Below are 19,101 nucleotides of genomic sequence, written 5' to 3'. Positions count from 1 at the left end.
CTGATGGATAAACCCAGTTTAGTCAAGATTAATAAATTAATGGATTAATAAGATTAATCCAGGTTTAATACTGATCTTGGTCGATAGTGTCTATAATTCAATTTATCTTTTCCCTCCTTTGGAACAACAGATATGGCCGCTTCTTTCCATGAGCAGGTAACCTCCCCTCATTTAAGGACCCAGTTACACACTGCCTTTAGTCTAGGAGTTAATTCCTCCCTGTAGGCCTTATACCATTCACCAGTGAAACCATCCATGCCATGCTAGGTTTGTTTCAGCTTTGTCTTATTTTTCTGTCTCTTCCATGTCATTTTAGCTACATGTGTGGAAAATCTCAAATTCTCAGAAAGACAGTCTTTCTAAGCCCATTCACACATATATTGCAGGTGAACTTCCTACCTTTTAAATTTGGAGGGTATCTCTTCTTTCATGATGGTGTTTATATATGCTGCTGATCTCCTTTTAAGGTTGAGGGCAATGCCATTGTTTGGACACCTGCTGTTGATTCTTGATGTCAGTGCAGTTGCTCTGGAACTGTATTGTGTCTTAACCCTTTATTGACCGGCCCTTCAAATTTACCTGTAAAATGGGCCCGCCGGTGGGCCCATGGTCAATAAAGGGTTAAGGGAGAGGGGTTTTTTGTCGTTGAAACATGTTTTTCACAGTTCAAGATGGCTGGCGGTAAAGCTGTGGAATATGTAGCCAAACCTGGCCCTTGATGTAGGTCTGATGATGTTGGTCGAGGTTGATCCAGGTCTTGGTTTGCCTGCTACTGACACACTGAGGCATTTAATTAATATAATTTTTCATCCCTGCCTGTTAACACGTTCCCTCTCTGATTCTTGCAGTCCTGCCACAAGATAATAATCATTTCAATCTATATTAAATGACACATACTACTTCTCTTTTAATTAATGTCTCCTCATCTTCCTTTTCCCCTTTTTTGCATTATTTAATCTTATACTGAAATACCCATTTTTTAGAAATTAAAGTTAATTTATCCGCACATTTTATTGCTACAATATTTCACCATGTTTGTTTTTCATAAATTGGACATTTGGACTATTTTATGCTATACCTCTTGAGTCGGCTTTCTGTTTTGGACTTTGAGCTCCCCATATTTGTTCCTGGTGGTACTCAAGTTCAATCTCATTCATCCAATCTGTAGATTCTCAATCACAACTAATCAACCAATGGCTGTTTGTGAATTCAGACCCAGTAAGTTGTCCCTTATGTAACCCATAATGCCATTAGCATGCGTCTGCCTTTGGCAATCAGCCCAAACTAACGGTGATAATTTGCATCTGCTGGTGGTCCTCAGCCCAGGTTAACAGTGTTGATTTGCATCTTCCCTCTGGCGATCAGCCCAAACCAACTGTGTTTACAGAATTTTTCTCTGAATGGTGGACCCTCTTACCAAACACAGAATAATTTCAAATTCCTTAAATCAAATTATTTGTCCTTGAAAAACTCTCTCCACTCTGGATTCTTTATCAATTGAGATTTCAGCGGTCACTGTCTGCTCTCAGTAGCCAGGCACTCTTCTCCTCAGTAATTTGTTTGCAGGTAAGCACCCTTTCAGACTCATGGAGTCTAAATCCAGGTTTTCCTGAATCAACATGAAACCAAACTGATTTTCTGAGATTTATTAAAAGAAAGTTAAAACCTTTGCAAAGTGATTGATACAGCATGAACTGGCATAGACAAAAAGGTAAAATAATAGCAGCTCCTTTGTAGCCAACATGTGGGAATCTTTGTGGGAATCTTTGTCTGTTCAGCTGTAGGGAGCTCAGTTCTCACAGTCACGTAGGCACCAACCTGATAATGAACACAGTTGCAATTAGTTTGTTTACAAATATTCACACTCATTCTTTGTTTAAAAAAAAAATACATACCAATAGTAAGCTGGACTTCAATAAGGTGAGACACAAATTTTCCATTGCAGACCAAATCAGAAAATTCTATAATTTTTATAAGCTATAACTATAATATCATCCACAGCAGGTGGCTCACAAGGTTGCTAATAGTATAGCACAACAACAGCAAAACTAGCAACAACTACTATGAAGCAGGACAGGTCTTTCTTCTTAATAAAGTTGTATTTAATTACTACAGAAGACTATGGATGCTGCTAATGCTCAAACATGATGAACATTGTGGCGGGGCTTCAGGGGAGGCCGACACACCGGAACTCCATCAGCTCATCATGCCTCCCCTGTACAAAACGTGCCCGGACCTGAGGTGTGTTGTTGTGTGTGGGGGTTGTAGCTGAAAAGCTGCAACCAAGCGTGGTAGAGACAACAACCGAATGTTGAAAATGTGAACTGTGTGGTCGCGTCCATCTTTCATGCTAAAAACATATTATCAGGAGTATGAAAAAAATGTATTAATAAGTTACATATTCTTAACATTTATAAGAAGTAGCTTAACATGACAAAAGAAATAACAGAGATTTTCTTATACAGAACTAACTTGCTTTAACTAACTTGCTTTCAATTGCTTTATAACTGCAACTGTAACTGCTCCAGTAGGAACACCAACTGTATGTTAAACACATAAAGTATTGCAAAGGTCTTTTGGGTCCACTTGGTGATCATGTCTAGTATTTTAAAGGGTAAGTCAAAGCAGGACAATTTGTGCAAAAAGTTAATGGACATAGATAAAAAGGATTAGTTTAATCACATTTGGTCTTTTATTTTTTGTTGTTATGGCAGATTTATTCACAGCAGCTCTCATATTTTTGAAAATTGTAACGTAGTTTGGCTCAAAAATGGTAAAAGGGCTGATTCTTACATAGCGCTTCTCTACTCTCCCAGAGTGCTCACAGTGCTTTATACACCCAGTGTACGCACTTTTTTCTATGCTTAAGTGCTTTCTATCCAACTACTCTCTATCTACTCCAATGGATGCATCAGAGAGCAACTTGGGGTCAGTGTCTTGCCCAAGAATATTTGGCATGCAGACTGGAGCAGCCAGGGATCAAACCACCAACCTTCCGATTAGTAGATGACCTGCTTTACCTCATGAGTGACACCCCATCAAGCAAGGTGGTAGGTAAGCAGACTCAGCGGATATTTTGGGTCCCCAGATATGACCAATTTATTTACAGTGATCTCCATAACACATGAAAGTTAAACCTAAGCTCCCCAGATTAACTCATAATAATAAAAATCAAAAAGCATATGGCCTAGGCAGCACAGCTCACCGCTCCTCCTCAGGGAAATGAGAATTACATAAAGCTCACTACTCCACTGATTAACTCATTTACATAAATCCCTCTAAGATAACTCTTGAATAATTAGTCCGTAATCTCGAAAAACACAAAAACAAAGAAAACTTTCCCTAAAAAACTCCTCCTCTTGGTTAAGGCTGGTGATGGCAGGTATGGTGATGATCCCAAACACCTAACACCTAAGGCTCAAAACAAAGAAACAAAGGTAAGTATGAACAAAGGAACAAACAGCCTCTGCATGACTGCAAATGCCCGCCTAATCCATCTGTCAATCTCTTGCTCCCTTCTCCCCTGGCTCGTAAACCTGAAATCCTGAGATGCTTAAACAGCTCTGCTTGGTGCAGCAAATGATCCCTGACCTGGAGTGAGCACTTCACCCTTTTTTATCTGAGGGCTTTGGCCCCAGATTTATAAGTGCTAGTTCTCATTCCTGCTGCTTTACACTTAGCTGTGAACTGCTCCAGTGCGAGCTAGAGGCCACCACGTGGTAAAGCCAATAGAACGACATCATCTGCAAAAAGCGGAGATGAGATTCTGAGGCCACCAAAGTAGAAGTCCTTTGCCACCTGGCTACACCTATTATGAAAGAATAGGTGACAAAGGGCATTCCTGGTGGCAACAGTTGACCAAACTCATGAGGTTGTCTCTTTAGAAAACAACTGTCCGAATTAAACATTGGGCTTGCAGGTCAAGTACAACCCTCCAGTCACATCCATTATCAGCAGTTCTCCACTACACGCCTTTGGAGTAGAGGGTCGCAAGCTCGATTCCCGCCTGGGGCGTCTGTATCCAGTAAGGGTCCTAAGGCTAGACCCCCCATACTAAGCAAGCCTACCGCATACCTGAGTGAGAGAGATAAATACAAAGTCATGCTGGCTCGGACATCGCCCTGATCAACAAGGTCCACGTCAGGTGTTGAGGAACCAGGGCACCCTGATGAGAAGTGGCCTACTGGAACAAGAAGGCATCGGTGGGCAAGAGAAGCAAATGGGGTTTTGTTGGAATGCTATTACGCAAGGAACCCTGGCGGAAGGGATTGCATGAATAGGATGAGGGATGTATGAAATCGTCGATACCCAACATCATCATTGACGGCAAAACAACTAGTAGCTCAGTGTTCCAACATTCAGAAGAAGGGACTGCTCTCACAGCTAGAGATTGACGAGGTTCAACACACATGCTACAGCAAGGGGGAGCCATCAGAGATTGGTTAAAGGCACAAAACACCAGCTACTGGTAAGACTGAGCACTCAGCTGAGACTGCAAGACTAGGCTGACCAACCTGTGCACTGATTGATTGATTACAAGAAGGCCTATGACTCAATGCCCCACACCTGGATCCTGGAATGCCTAGACCTATACAAGATCAACAGGACCCTAAGAGCCTTCATCGGAACTCAATGGGGATGTGCTGTACAACGCTAGAGGCCAACTTCAAGCCCATAGCACAAGTCACCATCAAGTGCGGGATCTACCAAGGAGATGCTCTGTCCCCACTGCTGTTCTGCATAGGCCTGAACCCCCTCAGTGAGATCACTGACAAGACTGGCTACGGATACTGGCTACGGATACCGACTACGGGATGGAGCAGTTGTCAGCCACCTCCTGTAGATGCATGACGTCAGGCTGTATGCCAAGAGTGAATGAGACATTGATTCACTGATCCACGCCACCAGGATATACAGCAATGACATTGGAATGTCGTTCCGACTGGAGAAGTGTAGTCGGATGATAACGAAGAGAGGGAAGGTAGTCAGAACTGAGGGGATCGAACTACCAGAAGGCAACATTGCAGACATAGAGGACAGCTACAAGTACCTAGGAATCACAGGCAAATTGAAACCATGAAGAGGCCACTAGGAAAGCTGCAACTACCAAGTACCTGCAGAAGGTCTGGGGTCCTGAGGAGTCAGCTGAATGGTAAGAACAAGATCCGGGCTATCAACACCTACGCCCTGCCCGTGATCAGGTACCCTACTGGGATAATAAGTTGGCCAAAGGAGGAGATACAAGCCACTGACATCAAGACCAGGAAACTCCTGACCCTGCATGGAGGGTTTCACCCCAAACAGATGGACAAAATGGTGACGGCTAACCAACTGGACATAGTGGTGGTAGATAAACAGAAGAAGACGGCCGTAGTGATAGATGTAGTGGTTCCAAATGACAATATCAGGAAGAAGGAACATGAGAAACTTGAGAAATACCAAGGGCCTCAGAGAAGAGCTGGAGAAGATGTGGAGGATGAAGGTAACAGTGGTCCCAGTGGTAATCGAAGCACTAGATGCGGTGACTCCCAAGTTAGGCGAGTGGCTCCAACAGATCCCAGGAACAACATCAGAGATCTCTGTCCAGAAGAGCGCATTCCCAGGAACAGCTAAGATACTGCACAGGACCCTCAAGCTCCCAGGCCTCTGGTAGAGGACCCAAGCTTGAAGGATAGGCCGCCCACTGGGGCGAGAGAGGGATTTATTTTTTTATTACATATATATATACAGTCAGGTCCATAAATATTGGGACATCAACACAATTCTAACATTTTTGGCTCTATACACCACCACAATGGATTCCAAATGAAACGAACAAGACGTGCTTTAACTCCAGACTGTCAGCTTTTATTTGAGGGTATTTACGTCCAAATCAGGTGAACGGTGTAGGAATTACATTAGTTTGCAAATGTACCTCCCACTTCTTAAGGGACCAAAAGTAATGGGACAGAAGAAGAACCATAAATCAAACATTCATTTTTTAATACTTGGTTGCAAATCCTTTGCAGTCAATCACAGCCTGAAGTCTGGAACACATTGACATCACCAGACGCTGGGTTTCATCCCTGGTAATGCTTTGCCAGGCCTCTACTGCAACAGTCTTCAGTTCCTGCTTGTTCTTGGGGCATTTTCCCTTCAGTTTTGTCTTCAGCAAGTGAAATGCATGCTCAATCGGATTCAGGTCAGGTGATTGACTTGGCCATTGCAAAACAGTCCACTTCTTTCCCTTCAAAAACTCTTTGGTTGCTTTTGCAGTATGCTTTGGGTCGTTGTCCATCTGCACTGTGAAGCGCCGTCCAGTGAGTCTTGAAGCATTTGGCTGAATATGAGAAGATAATATTGCCCGAAACACTTCAGAATTCATCGTGCTGCTTTTGTCAGCAGTCACATCATCAATAAAAACAAGAGAACCAGTTCCACTGGCAGCCATACATGCCCACGCCATGACACTTAGACCACAATGCTTCACTGATGAGGTGGTATGCTTAGGATCATGAGCAGTTCCTTTCCTTCTCCATACTCTTCTCTTCCCATCACTCTGGTACAAGTTGATCTTGGTCTCGTCTGTCTATAGGATGTTGTTCCAAAACTGTGAAGGCTTTTTTAGATGTCGTTTGGCAAACTCTAATCTGGCCTTCCTGTTTTTGGGGCTCACCAATGGTTTACATCTTGTGGTGAACCCTCTGTATTCACACTGGTGGAGTCTTCTCTTGATTGTTGACTTTGACACACATACACCTGCCTCCTGGAGAGTGTTCTTGATCTGGCCAACTGTTGTGAAGGGTGTTTTCTTCACCAGGGAAAGGATTCTTCGGTCATCCACCACAGTTGTTTTCCGTGGTCTTCCGGGTCTTTTGCCGTTGCTGAGCTCACCAGTGCGTTCCTTCTTTTTGAGAATGTTCCAAACAGTTGTTTTGGCCACGCCTAATGTTTTTCCTATCTCTCTGATGGGTTTGTTTTGTTTTTTCAGCCTAATGATGGCTTGCTTCACTGATAGTGACAGCTCTTTGGATCTCATCCTGGCAGTTGACAGCAACAGGTTCCAAATGCAAACAGCACACTTGAAATGAACTCTGGACCTTTTATTTGTTCATTGTAATTGGGGTAATGAGGGAATAACACACACCTGGCCATGGAACAGCTGAGAAGCCAATTGTCCCATTACTTTTGGTCCCTTAAGAAGTGGGAGGCACATATACAAACTGTCGTAATTCCTACACCTTTCACCTGATTTGGATGTAAATACCCTCAAATAAAAGCTGACAGTCTGCAGTTAAAGCACATCTTGTTCATTTCATTTGGAATCCATTGTGGTTGTGTATAGAGCCAAAAATGTTAAAATTGTGTTGATGTCCCAATATTTATGGACCTGACTGTATATATATATATGGAAGAGAAGAGAATATATCTATATATATATATATACTCTTCCATCCATCCATCCCTCCCTCCCTCTATCTACCCATCTTCTACCCCTTATCCAGGTCAAAATTGTGAGGGCAGCAGTCTCAGCAAAAAAAACAAAACAAATCTCCCTCTCCCTGGGCAGTTCCCTTGGGGGGACACTGTGCTGTTTCCAACACAAGGTCTGCCTCAGGGCCTCTTCCCAGTGGGATAAGCGAGGAATACGTCACCTACTAGGCATCCAGGAGGCATCCTAGTTAGATTTATGTCAAATATGTATGAACAAGAGTGCATTCAAATCATGATTCTGATCGCAAAATCTGCCAGACAAGACAGGCTTTAGAAAAGACAAGAAAAGTATGAATAGAGCACCAGTTTCAAGATTTGTTTTAAGGTCAACCAAAAGTTTTACTCCATGCCCTCACCAAAGTCCTTCCACATCCAAGATTTTGCTTCAGCTACTATCAGATCTGCACTCTTCTTGGCTGCACTCTGCTTGGCCTCCTAAAAAGTGGATTCTGTTCATCTGGATATAGTGTTTTTTCTAGTGCATCTGCTTGGCCTGTTGGAACCTGCCAGTTTCCTCTGGTAACCCACAAGCTAACTAAGCCTGATAGGACTCCTCTTTCAACTTAACAGCTCCCTTCATCTAATTTGGGGATTACCGCCATGACAAGCACCAACTAGTGTTGTAGTCCTGTAACTAAGTTTAAGAATATAATTCACCCACTGTTATCATCTTCAAAGCCCTGTACCAACACAGCTACAAGATTGCTACTCAAACAGAGGTCGATTATCTTGTTAATAATTTACCTCTTCACTACGTATGACTATGGATACTGTAACTCCTGTGAAAAAGAGCCTCAAATCAGAAGTACTCCCTGCTATAATTCTCAAACACGTAGCTTAAAGCAGATAACTCGTAAGCTGGAGAGAAAACGGCGTACATAAATTTAGAAGATCATCATTTAGCCTGGAAAAATATTTCGATGCTTTATAAGAAAGCCCTCCATAAAGCTAGAATATCTTACTATTCATCACTGATTGAAGAAAATAAGAACAACCCTAGGTTTCTCTTCAGCACTGTAGCCAGGCTTACAAAAAGTCAGAGCACTGTTGAACTAACCATTCCTTTAACTAGTAATGACTTCATGAATTTCTTTACAAATAAAATTTTAACCATGAGAGAAAAAATTACTCATAATCATCTCACAGATGTCACATTGTCTACAGGTACATTTGGTATCATTGACATTCAGATATTCAGTCTTTTTCTCTAGTTGATTGTTCTGAGTTAACTTCAGTAATTACTTCCTCCAAACCATCAACGTGTCTTTTACATGCCATTCCCACAAAACTCCTCAAAGAAGTCCAGCCTTAAGTTAATGCTTCAGTCTTAAATATGATCAACCTGTACCACAGACCTTCAAGCTGGCAGTAGTTAAATTAAAAAGCCATCTTTTGACCCAGCAGTCTTAGCTAATTATAGGCCAATCTCCAACCTTCCTTTCATATCAAAGATTCTTGAATGAGTAGTTGTCAAACAGCTAACAGATCATCTGCAGAGGAATGGCTTATTTGAAGAGTTTCAGTCACGTTTCAGAGCCCATCACAGAACAGAAACAGTTTTAGTGAAGGTTACAAATGATCTTCTTATGGCCTCTGACAGTGGACTCATCTCTGTGCTTGTCCTGTTAAACCTCACTGCAGCATTCGATACTGTCGACCATAATATCCTATTAGCGCATGCTGTAGGTATTACAAGGTACTGCGCTCACTAGCCTCATTTAAACTGAGAAATAATACTTACCTCTTTAGCATTTATGGAGCCTAACTTCTTCAAAGGGATAGAAAAGAGGGCGATCGTGGCTCAAGAGTTGACAGTTCGTCTTGTAATCGGACGGTTGCCAGTTCGAGCCCCGGCTCGGACAGTCTCGGTCATTGTGTCCTTGATCAAGACACTTCACCTACCGCCTACTGGTGATGGCCAGAGGGGCCGATGGCGCGATATGGCAGCCTCGCTTCTGTCAGTCTGCCCCAGGGCAGCTGTGGCTACAACTGTAGCTTGCCTCCACCAGTGTGTGAATGTGAGAGTGAATGAATAGTGGAATTGTAAAGTGCTTTGAGGGTCTCGAAAAGCGCTATATAAATGCAATCCATTATTATTATTATAAAAGGTGATAGAGAGAAGTAAGACAAAAGGGACAAGATAGGAGAGAGCAGAGAGGAGAGCCGGAAGGGGGGCACCCGATCTGGCTTCCCACACCTCCCCGCCGGATCGGGCTGTACGCTCTACCTTCCCACTGCCTCCCAGAAAAGGGAAGAAGAGCAGAGAGGAGAAGAGCGGAATATTTCTTTTCTCTCGCAGTTAGCTGACTGCCTTAGCTGCCCAAGTGATGTCAGCCCTTTTTAACCATAGCCAGTGACTGGTCCTCTCAGCAGTGTTAGCTAGTTCTTTTATAGCCTGCCGTTGCACCTCTCCTCTGATCCCAATCTCTCTAAGCAGCTTTGCTGTTGTGCTGGCAACAAAGCCCCTGCACCCCACTTCCACCGGGCGCTCCTTGATCTTCCAGCCTCTGTCCTCTGCCTCAGCTGCCAAGTTGGCATACCGCAGCTCAAATGCTTCCTCAATTGCTTCCTCCCATGGTACCGTCAGCTCAATGACGTACGCAAGTTTTCGGGAGTTAGACCAGAGGAAGAGGTCTGGTCACAGAGTTGTTGTTACGATCTCTGTGGGAAAAATTAGCCTCTGATCCAAGTCCACTTGCATTTGCCAATCCCTGGCAACCTTCAGCGGGTCCAGGTCTGGGGTTGAGGGGCTTGTCCTTTGCTTGTCTCCTTCCCGGACAAATGTTGATGAAAACTGACGCTCCTCAGTTTTGGATTGATGGATTTTCTTTTACACTCAACTTTCTCGGCGAGACACCTGAGAACCTGGTTGTGTCTCCATGTGTATCTGCCCTGAGTAAGGCTAGTCCTACAACCAACCAAGATGTGCTTGAGTGTTGCTGGGACTGTACACAGGGGGCAGGATGGGTCCTTTCCAAACCACAGCTGCAGATTTATTGGGGAAGGTAGCACATCGTATGTCGCTCGGATGGTGAAACTTAGTCTATTAGACTCCATGCCCCAGATTTCACTCCATGAGAGTTTCCTCTTTTCCACACTCTCCCAATTCATCCAGCAACCCTGTTTGGCCAGTGCCATGGCTCTGGCATGTCTGGCTGTTTCCTCCTGTCAACACACCTCCTCCACCACCATTTTTCGACATTCGGTTACAGATGCCTGTTGCCACCGAGTTGTTACTGCGCCAAGACCAAATCCTCCTCTGCCCTGTTGGACGTGACCCACCACGTCACGATGCCGAAGAGCGGATTTCGCCTGTAGCACTGATGTGGCTGGGGTCCACTCCCTCCCCGTTGCTAGGGTGGGAGCAGTGCCTCTCACTATGGGGTCCCAGGAGTCCGTGAGTGACATCTCAAGCCTCACTTTTGCACATTTAAACTCCTTGACCAGGCAGGGGATAGGCAATGACAGTATCCCGTCGCTGTAGAGTCCAACGCTGCTGAGGCATTTGGGAAGTCCAAGCCACTTCTTAATGTAGGAGCTCACTAGCCTCTCTAGTCGATTGGCATGATTGTCAACGGCTACAGTAGTCTGGGTAATAACCCAAACTGGAAGCACCAGAGATTCAGTTTCTCTGGGAGTGCAGTGTTGCCACGTATCATTGAGGTCTGCATTATACCACCGTCCCAGGCTGTTTATGGGCTTCTCTAAGACTGTTGGAATTGGTTCTCCACTGATATAGAATTGCTCGGCTGTCAGTTTTCCTTTTGTGATGAAGATGCTGCGAGATTTACTTGGCTTAGAATGGGCAAGAATGGAGTTTATGTTTTCCAGGAGCTTCTGTAGCAATCGCCTAGTACATGGTTTTGTTGTTGTAGTGATGGTCATGTCATCCATGTAGGCCCTAATGGGAGGAAGACGAAGGCCACTCTTGAGTCTCTCACCTCCCACTACCCACCAGGATGCCCGCATGACCAACTCCATTGCCATGATAAATGCCAGAGGGGAAATCGTGCAGTCTGTCATAACTCCAATTTCCAGGTGCTGCCAGGCTGTAGTGGTGTTCTCAGCTGTCACACAAAACTGTAAATCCTGAAAGTAGGTCTTGACCAGTCCTGTGATGTGGTTTGGTACGCTGAAATAGTTGAAGGCCATCCACAAGATCTTGTGCGGAACTGACCCAAAGGCATTGGCAAGGTCTAAAAAGACCACTTGAAGGTCTCTTCGTTCTTTCTTGGCAGTTTGAATCTGGTGCCAGACGACGCTGGCATACTCCAGACATCCCGAGAAGCCCTGGATGCCGGCCTTCTGCACTGATGTGTCAATATAGTTGTTTCTTTGCAGGAAGGTAGATAGCCTTTGGGCCAAGACACTGAAGAAGATCTTTCCCTCTACGTTCAGCAGGCTGATCTGGCGAAACTGGCTGATGGATGAGGAGTTCTTCTCCTTAGGGATCAGAATACCTCCTGCTCTTCGCCAAGCCTTTGGAATCACTCCTTTCTGCCACACTACCTTCATCAGCTTCCACAGGTATTTGAAGACTCGTGGGGTGTTTTTATAGAGCCTATATGAGATGTCATTAGGTCCTGGGGCTGATGCTGCTCTTGCCTGCTTCACTACCTTCTCCACTTCACTCCATGTAGGTGGTCTTATGTCCATTTGGTGTTCAGGTGCCTGGATAGGCAGCATATCACTCGGAATGGTAACTGGCTCATGCCTCTGATCATCAGAGTAAGTTTTCCTCAGATGCTCTTCCAGGTCTTTTATGGGCATTTTGAGGCACCCGCTCTTCTCTTCAACAAAAAGGCCTTAACAAAGTTGTATGGGTTGCTGTAGAAAAGGGTCCTTGTCCATTCTTTCTTCTTATGTTGTTGTCTGAGGTGTTCTGCTCTTCGCAGCTTAGTAAGTTGTTAGTTTATTTCCTCCTGCAGGGCAGTGAGTCCCTCCCTTTCTGTCTCATAGGCCCTCCTCCACTGTTTCCTGAGTTGTCTTCTCTCTTTCACTAATCTATCAATTTCCCGCTGTCTCCTGGACTTTAACTGGTTTAAATGGCCTTTCTGCTGTCTCTGAGTCTTGTTCTTTACTCCAAATCGCTCGGCCCCATAGCTGTAGATGATGGTTCCCAGGTTCTCCAGCTTCCTTTCAACTGGACTCTTTTGTTGATCTAGTATAAGAGCCAGTTCCGAGTCACTGGTTTCCCACTCTCTTTTCTCACTGGATCTGGGCCACAGAATCTGATCTTTCCTAGCTTCCATCTTCCTTTTTCCTTGCTGGTAGCGGTTGGCTAGACTCAGTGTTGGAAGATTCTGTTGGCTGTTTCTGGATGAGCTCTGGGCTGGAACGTAGTGTTGATTGTGGCTGGCTTACATCTATACACAAGTGTGTTGCTAGCTGTTGGTGACTAAACTCCAAGCTAGGGGCTGATATTAAATGGCCGGGCCCTGAGCTAGAATCTAATATTGGGTGTGGCTGACTAAGTTCTAGACTGGGAACTGCTACTGGCTGGATTTGACTGAGTTCTGATCTGGAGACTATGGGGGAGTCTGTACGACAATGAACTTTGAACGGGGTGCTGATACCCTGAGGGCTGTGGGGATTCTCCTGCCTCTGGACTTCAATCGACTGATTTGACTCACTTCTTAAAAAGTATGTGTCAATGCGAGGCCCCTTTCTCAGCTCACTGAGGCACTTCTACTTGCCTTGGTGGATTTTAAGGCCCATGTCAGTTGTTAGTTTTGACCAGCCACAAATGCAGTTCTGCAGTTTCTTTCCTACCATCATTGATGGTCTATTATTAGCCATGCTGGTTGATCTATTCATCGTTGGTACCGTTCCGTGGTTTGTTGCCATTAAATCCGTCCAGAAAGGGTCTTCTTCCGCCCCTGCTCTCGCAGACCCTAGGGGTATCTTCTCCTTTGAGATTTCTGTAGCTATAATGAGAATTACAATAGTCCAAACGAGATGCAACAAATGCATGTATGACAATTTCCAGTTCATAGCGGGACACAATGAGACTCAGCTTAGCAATGTTTCTCAAATGATAAAAACAAGAGAGAACCAGAGATTTAACATGAACATCCAAAGTCAGAGCTTTGTCAAAAGTTACTCCTAGTAGAGGATTTGGCGAATGTAGCAAGAGGACTTCGATTTTCCATAACCTTTGGCACAACATTAGCCATCCAGCCGAACCTACTCCCCACCAGCAAGCGGGAGAGGGAATCAGCCGCAACTATCCCCGGCCGATGGACCAGCAACAGGGATGAATGGGATCTGATGGCCGGGCGCGTGGCGGGGGCGCAGCAAACGTGGACAGAACCTGCAGCTCTCAGGCAGCTTGACAGGTCGCCAGCGTGCTGGACTGGATGGTGCACTGTCCTTCAGTGTGGGAATGTTACGTTCTGCCCGTGCAGAGCAGGTCCCTCCCGCGTGCTGACCTCCGGTTCTGGCAGTGGAGGTCGCCTCCCTCCCCCATGCAGTTGAGGGCTGGCAGTGGTGTCAGCCAGGAACCGACCCAAGCTGCCAGACTCATTGTCAGCTGCTTCCAGGGCTCGGACCAGTCCTGCAGCTGTTCCCCCTGGCGTCAAAACACTGCCCTGCCCTCTCTGCGTGGCAGCAAGTTTCGGGCCAGCGCCTCCACTGGTTTGCCCGGTTGTGGTTCTGCCATGCCACCTCCTGGGTTTCAGCACGAATATAATGGGAATGAGGGACCCGACCACATATTTCACTGGTTTACACACTTTATTTCAGTTGCTTTTGCCTTCAAACAGCCGCAGCTTTTCAGCCGCCTCCTACACACAACAACCACAAACTTAGCCACACCACAAACCACGCCTGCCACAGCGTTGTTTTCAATAAATTGCGTGCTCAAAAAATGTTTTGTTTCACTCCCATTTCTGTTTGTTGCATGTTGAAGCTCTACTTGGAAACTTGTTAAGATTGTTAAGATGCAAAATATGATTTTTTTTGCCATTTTTCAAGTGATCTTAAACTTTTGATCGGGACTGTATTTAGAGTTATTTATGATTTGTTTTTCCTTTGCCACATAATCTTGCTTCATATATTTAATGTCTTCAGTATGTATCTACAATGTAGAAATGAGCAAAAAATAAAGAAAAGTCATTAACTGAGAAGGTTTATCCAATATTTTGACTTGTGGTGTATAGAAGAACCAGTCTATTTACCATTTACCACCCCACCAAGTGACTCCAAAAAGGATGGGCATTCTAAACAGTCATGAGACAACGTGATCCAAGGGCAGGGAAATAATTCTCGTCCATCCAGGAAACTTCAAAATGCTGGCATTGAACAGGGAGATATGAGTACACCCATCCTTGCCTGCTGCCTCTCATAGTGGGCGAGTGTGTTCAGCGCCTCTCAAAAACTGTGCCTGTGTTTTTCGTTGAGGTGAGCAAATTGTTATCCCTTAACCCAGTGGTTGTCAAAGTGTGTGGCAAGTTACCTGGCAGAAAAGTCATGCGGAGCTAATGTTTAACATCGGAATCACTTTTACGATTAAACCAAGAAATTTGCTGCAGTTACGTTAATAATATGCACATCCGCTGCAGCTGCGTGTGTAAGTCGACAGCTGCAATAAAGAAGTGTACTGAAAAGTGTGGACATGTGGTCGGGTCTGTCGTGCATCGTTTACAGTGGTGCTGAAACCCAGGATTGTGGCTGTCTACTTACACACGCGGCTGCAGTTTTTTGGCTACAGCCTACACACATCATCAACAACAACAGGACCTAGTTCATTCTGTTTTAAACCCGTGAGGCGTGATTGGGGATGCAGCTCATGTGCATCTGCCTCCCTCACAGCCGCCACAGCTCTGCAGTCATAAACAGGCCCCCTCAGCCTCTAAGAGTGAATAGTATTAAATTCTCACAAAATAATATATTTTTCACCTCCGTTCACAAGTTTCTGGATTTCTTTTCTTTTTTTTATAGGACTAAGACTGAACTTTATTTTTCCATGTTTGGCAATGTTCACATTCTGTTTAACTTGTTACTTTTTTGAACAAGTGGTGCAAACTATTGAAGCAGTCTAGTGACAAAAGTCACAAATAGTTGTTTGAAATGAAAGTTGTTTGTTTAAAACAAAAATTACTGAAGGATTCATTGTGAATGAGTTTATCTAATTAAATTGCAGCTTTTCTGTCAATGTTTTGCGTAGATGGGGTGTGAAAATATCCTTCCTGCCATGTGGGGAATGATGTAAAAAGTTTGAGAACAAAAAAAAAAAAAAAGCTTCAGCTCCTTACTAATTTATATAGCACCAGACACCTACGGCACCTACAATGGATGGTGGGGCCTTGTCAAAAGGTGGGCCCCGGTGACCCTGTCGTGGGCAGGGTAAGCTGATCCCTTGTTCTCGTTTCTGTCTGAATCACTCTGTTCCCTTACCCAGTGTTCATGATCATCCCTCAGTATTTTATTTTCCCCATAGCAGTGGTCTTTTGCATGTGCATATGATCAAAGCTAACAATTACATTAAGGTGTCATACTCCTGCTGCAATATTTTTTATCTTAAGATGGATTTTCAGTTACTGCCTTTTTTGAGCTATTGAGTTTCTCTAATTAAGCCCGACACACCCCATTGGCAAAAAAAAATGAAATAACTTAACATTACTATTATTTAAAGAATTAGTTTGTCTGTGTGACTTGAATTTTAACATGCTAACCTAATGAGGCAACAGCAGGTGATGTACTCTTTAGTGTCTCTTTTTTCAGTATTCTATTATAAGCCAAGAAGTGAGATCAACTCCTACTGGATAACTATTTTCTGTGTAGAAAGAGGGGGAAATTCTTGCTGGACAGTAAGGCTCGAAGGTCGTCTTGTTGCTTGGAGGTTCAGAAGAATGCTGACAGATTTTCATACCTCATACTTTACACCTCAAAGTTAATATAAGCGACAACAACAAAAAATATATTTTACAATCCTTAAATGAGTCAATGACTACAAGGGATTTTCATAAAAATAATAAAAACCATCCTTATATTGTGTTTATAATTACTTTTAAAAGTAAATGTAAAAAGGCGTTGGATTAAGTGTTTAGAAATGACAGCCATTTTTGTAAATAGTCCTTGTGTTTTAAGAGGCTTGAGTAACTGGACAAACTAGCATGATATTAATTACAAGGACTGTTTTGAAAGTAGAAACAAATTACACCTTATCCCTCCTTAGTTTTGGTCAGGGAACCTGAAAACACTGTAGTGGTTTTTGTGTATATGTTGTCTATATAAAAGTGTGCTGTGTCTTTGCAGGAGGAAGAGGAAGAGCCGATGGAGGAAGATGAGACTGTTCAAGAGGAAACAGCAGAGCGGGAGAATCCAAACTAATCCAGATAGAGAGGACACAAACACACCTTAATGGCTGCGCTGCCACTCTGCTTTTGTTGTTCAGACTAAAGCACATGTAACTTTCTACTAGTTTCCCAAAGTTTGTAGACAAACAGCTTTTAGCTTCTACTTTAGGTTAGCAACCAGAGGTGTATTTTGACAAATGGTATTCAAATGTTGATATCTTTACTTTCAAGGGTAGAATTTGTAATTTTTATGGATGAGGGTGAAACCGACAGGTTTCAGACAGCCTTATGAAGCACATGAAATCATCCAGCACAGGAGTACACACAGAAACATATATTACTGAGCTCCTTCTACAGCAGTGTCTGACTCTTTACTCTGCTTTTATACACTTATGATCATCATGTCATTTCCACACAAAGTATGCTCAGTGTCCTGTTTACAAGATGACACTTTTTCGTCAGAGCCCATAGAGCACCCCCTATTCCCTGCTGACCATGCTTACACACTTAAACCAGTCAGAGGTCAGCAGTAATACCTCCAACAACTTTCAATGTGTGTTTAACTGGAGCATTTTATTTTTGTATCTTATTCATACCACCTTATTTCCTACTTCTTATGAACTTATGTAACTAAACAAGTGAGAAAATAAGGTTTTAGGATTTGTTTTTTTGTTGATTTTTTTTTTTACTTTTATTTTCAGCAATACAAAACTTACTATGCTACATTTTGCCTTTGGATCTTAATGAATATCTTGTTTAGGAAATATATCTACTTAAGTATTTTATTTATATACTTTGTAAAGTAGAATTAGTTTGGAACTCTTTTACTTTTTTTTCATAGCCAGGTGGTTGTTTGACCTGACCTGCTTGTAGGCTGTAATCATAACTAAATGTCCATGCTCTCACTCACTTTGCAATTGAAATTTAACATCAATTGAGGCCAAAGAGCATGGCCCTATGAGGTCAAGTGCACTACAACTTAAGAAATTCAATTCAATTAAGTTTTGTTTATTTAGCGCCAAATCAGAACAACAGTCGCCTCAAGGTGCTTTATATTGTAAGGTAGACCCTACAATAATGCATACAGAGAAAAACCCAACAATCATATGACGCCCTATGAGCAAGCACTTTGGCAACAGTGGGAAGGAAAAACTCCCTTTTAACAGGAAGAAACCTCCAGCAGAACCAGGCTCAGGGAGGGGCGGGGCCATCTGCTGTGACCGGTTGGGGAGACCGAAGGAAGACAGGATAAAGACATGCTGTCTTTATCCTGTCTTCCTTTATTAACGACAGCAAATAGAAAAATGCAATAAAAGCACACAAAACACAACAGAAGGTGAATAAAACATAGTGGAGACAGGAAAAAAAACACTGCACCAGCTCACAAAAAAACAGAATTATTAGAAGTATTTTTGAATCATTTGTTCCATCAACTTTTGATTTGTGTCTTGGAGTTTTGTGTGCTTATTAGACCTTTTTTCTATTTGCTGGTATTTTTTTAAGTTGCAGTGTGTTTGACCTCTCAGGGCCACTGTAAAGAAAGCAGCAAAAGTGTTATCTCACATCAACTGCTACAATATCCACAACCTTAGAAATGTTTGAAAGTGGTGACTACATTTAGTTTCTATGACTGTTAACAGAGAGTAAATGAATCATTAGATTTGACCAGAGATCATGGCCTGTCAGATTTTTTGCCTGTCAGCAAATCTGAAGCTATCCCTTAAAGTGCCAATAAATCCAAATTGGAAAGCCTAAATGCTTCTCCATCACTTAAACTCACTAACACACATTCAAAGTCTCATTCTCTAATTATTAGCCTGTTTACCGTCATACTACCAGGAGTAACACATCATCAGAAAGTAATAGTTGCAAAAAACCAAGAACTTTACATTTTATACAAAGCCAGAAAATACTACAGGAGCCGGATTACCGTCTGGCACTATGATAACCAAGCTTCACCAGACAGTACTATACAAGCCACTATGTCTCAGATATTGTATAACAAATGCCATGATGCTATGTTGCTGTGTTTAATATTGGGTATACTTTTGTAGTTTTGAACAATACTCTGTGTATTCCTTTGTGTTTGCGCTTTCAGTAACTGCACAGTACATGGCAGTGCTTCTCAGTCGTTGCTTTGCTGATATTATTTGACTTATACGTTCGGAATCTTCTATGAGTTTTAATCAATTCCTTTTTACTATACTACCCCCAATTCATCACAAACTCACAACGTTTGTGATGAATTGGGGCTTGTCCAGAATATTCACCATTTGGTAGTCTACACAATATAGTGTTTTAGTTCATATTGAAAGCAAAATGCATCACC

The 19,101-nt window shown here is 43.2% G+C and overlaps 1 protein-coding gene across 2 annotated transcripts in view; it reads left to right on the top strand.

The window, feature by feature from the left end:
• Positions 1–18,823, top strand: part of phf14 (PHD finger protein 14) — a 178,881-nt gene extending 160,058 nt beyond the window's left edge. For both annotated transcript variants that reach the window (XM_065471420.1, XM_065471419.1), the window contains exon 18: positions 16,732–18,823. In XM_065471420.1, the coding sequence (XP_065327492.1) occupies positions 16,732–16,806 (75 nt within the window). In that variant the 3' untranslated portion in view covers positions 16,807–18,823. The remainder of the gene's footprint in view (positions 1–16,731) is intronic.
• The last annotated feature ends 278 nt before the right edge of the window (positions 18,824–19,101 follow it).

This window comes from Pelmatolapia mariae, linkage group LG22 (assembly GCF_036321145.2).
Source record: "Pelmatolapia mariae isolate MD_Pm_ZW linkage group LG22, Pm_UMD_F_2, whole genome shotgun sequence".
In the NCBI taxonomy this organism is placed as follows: Eukaryota; Metazoa; Chordata; class Actinopteri; order Cichliformes; family Cichlidae; genus Pelmatolapia; species Pelmatolapia mariae.
The sequence above is the reverse complement of the archived record's forward strand: the minus strand, read 5'-3'. Positions and strand labels throughout refer to the sequence as shown.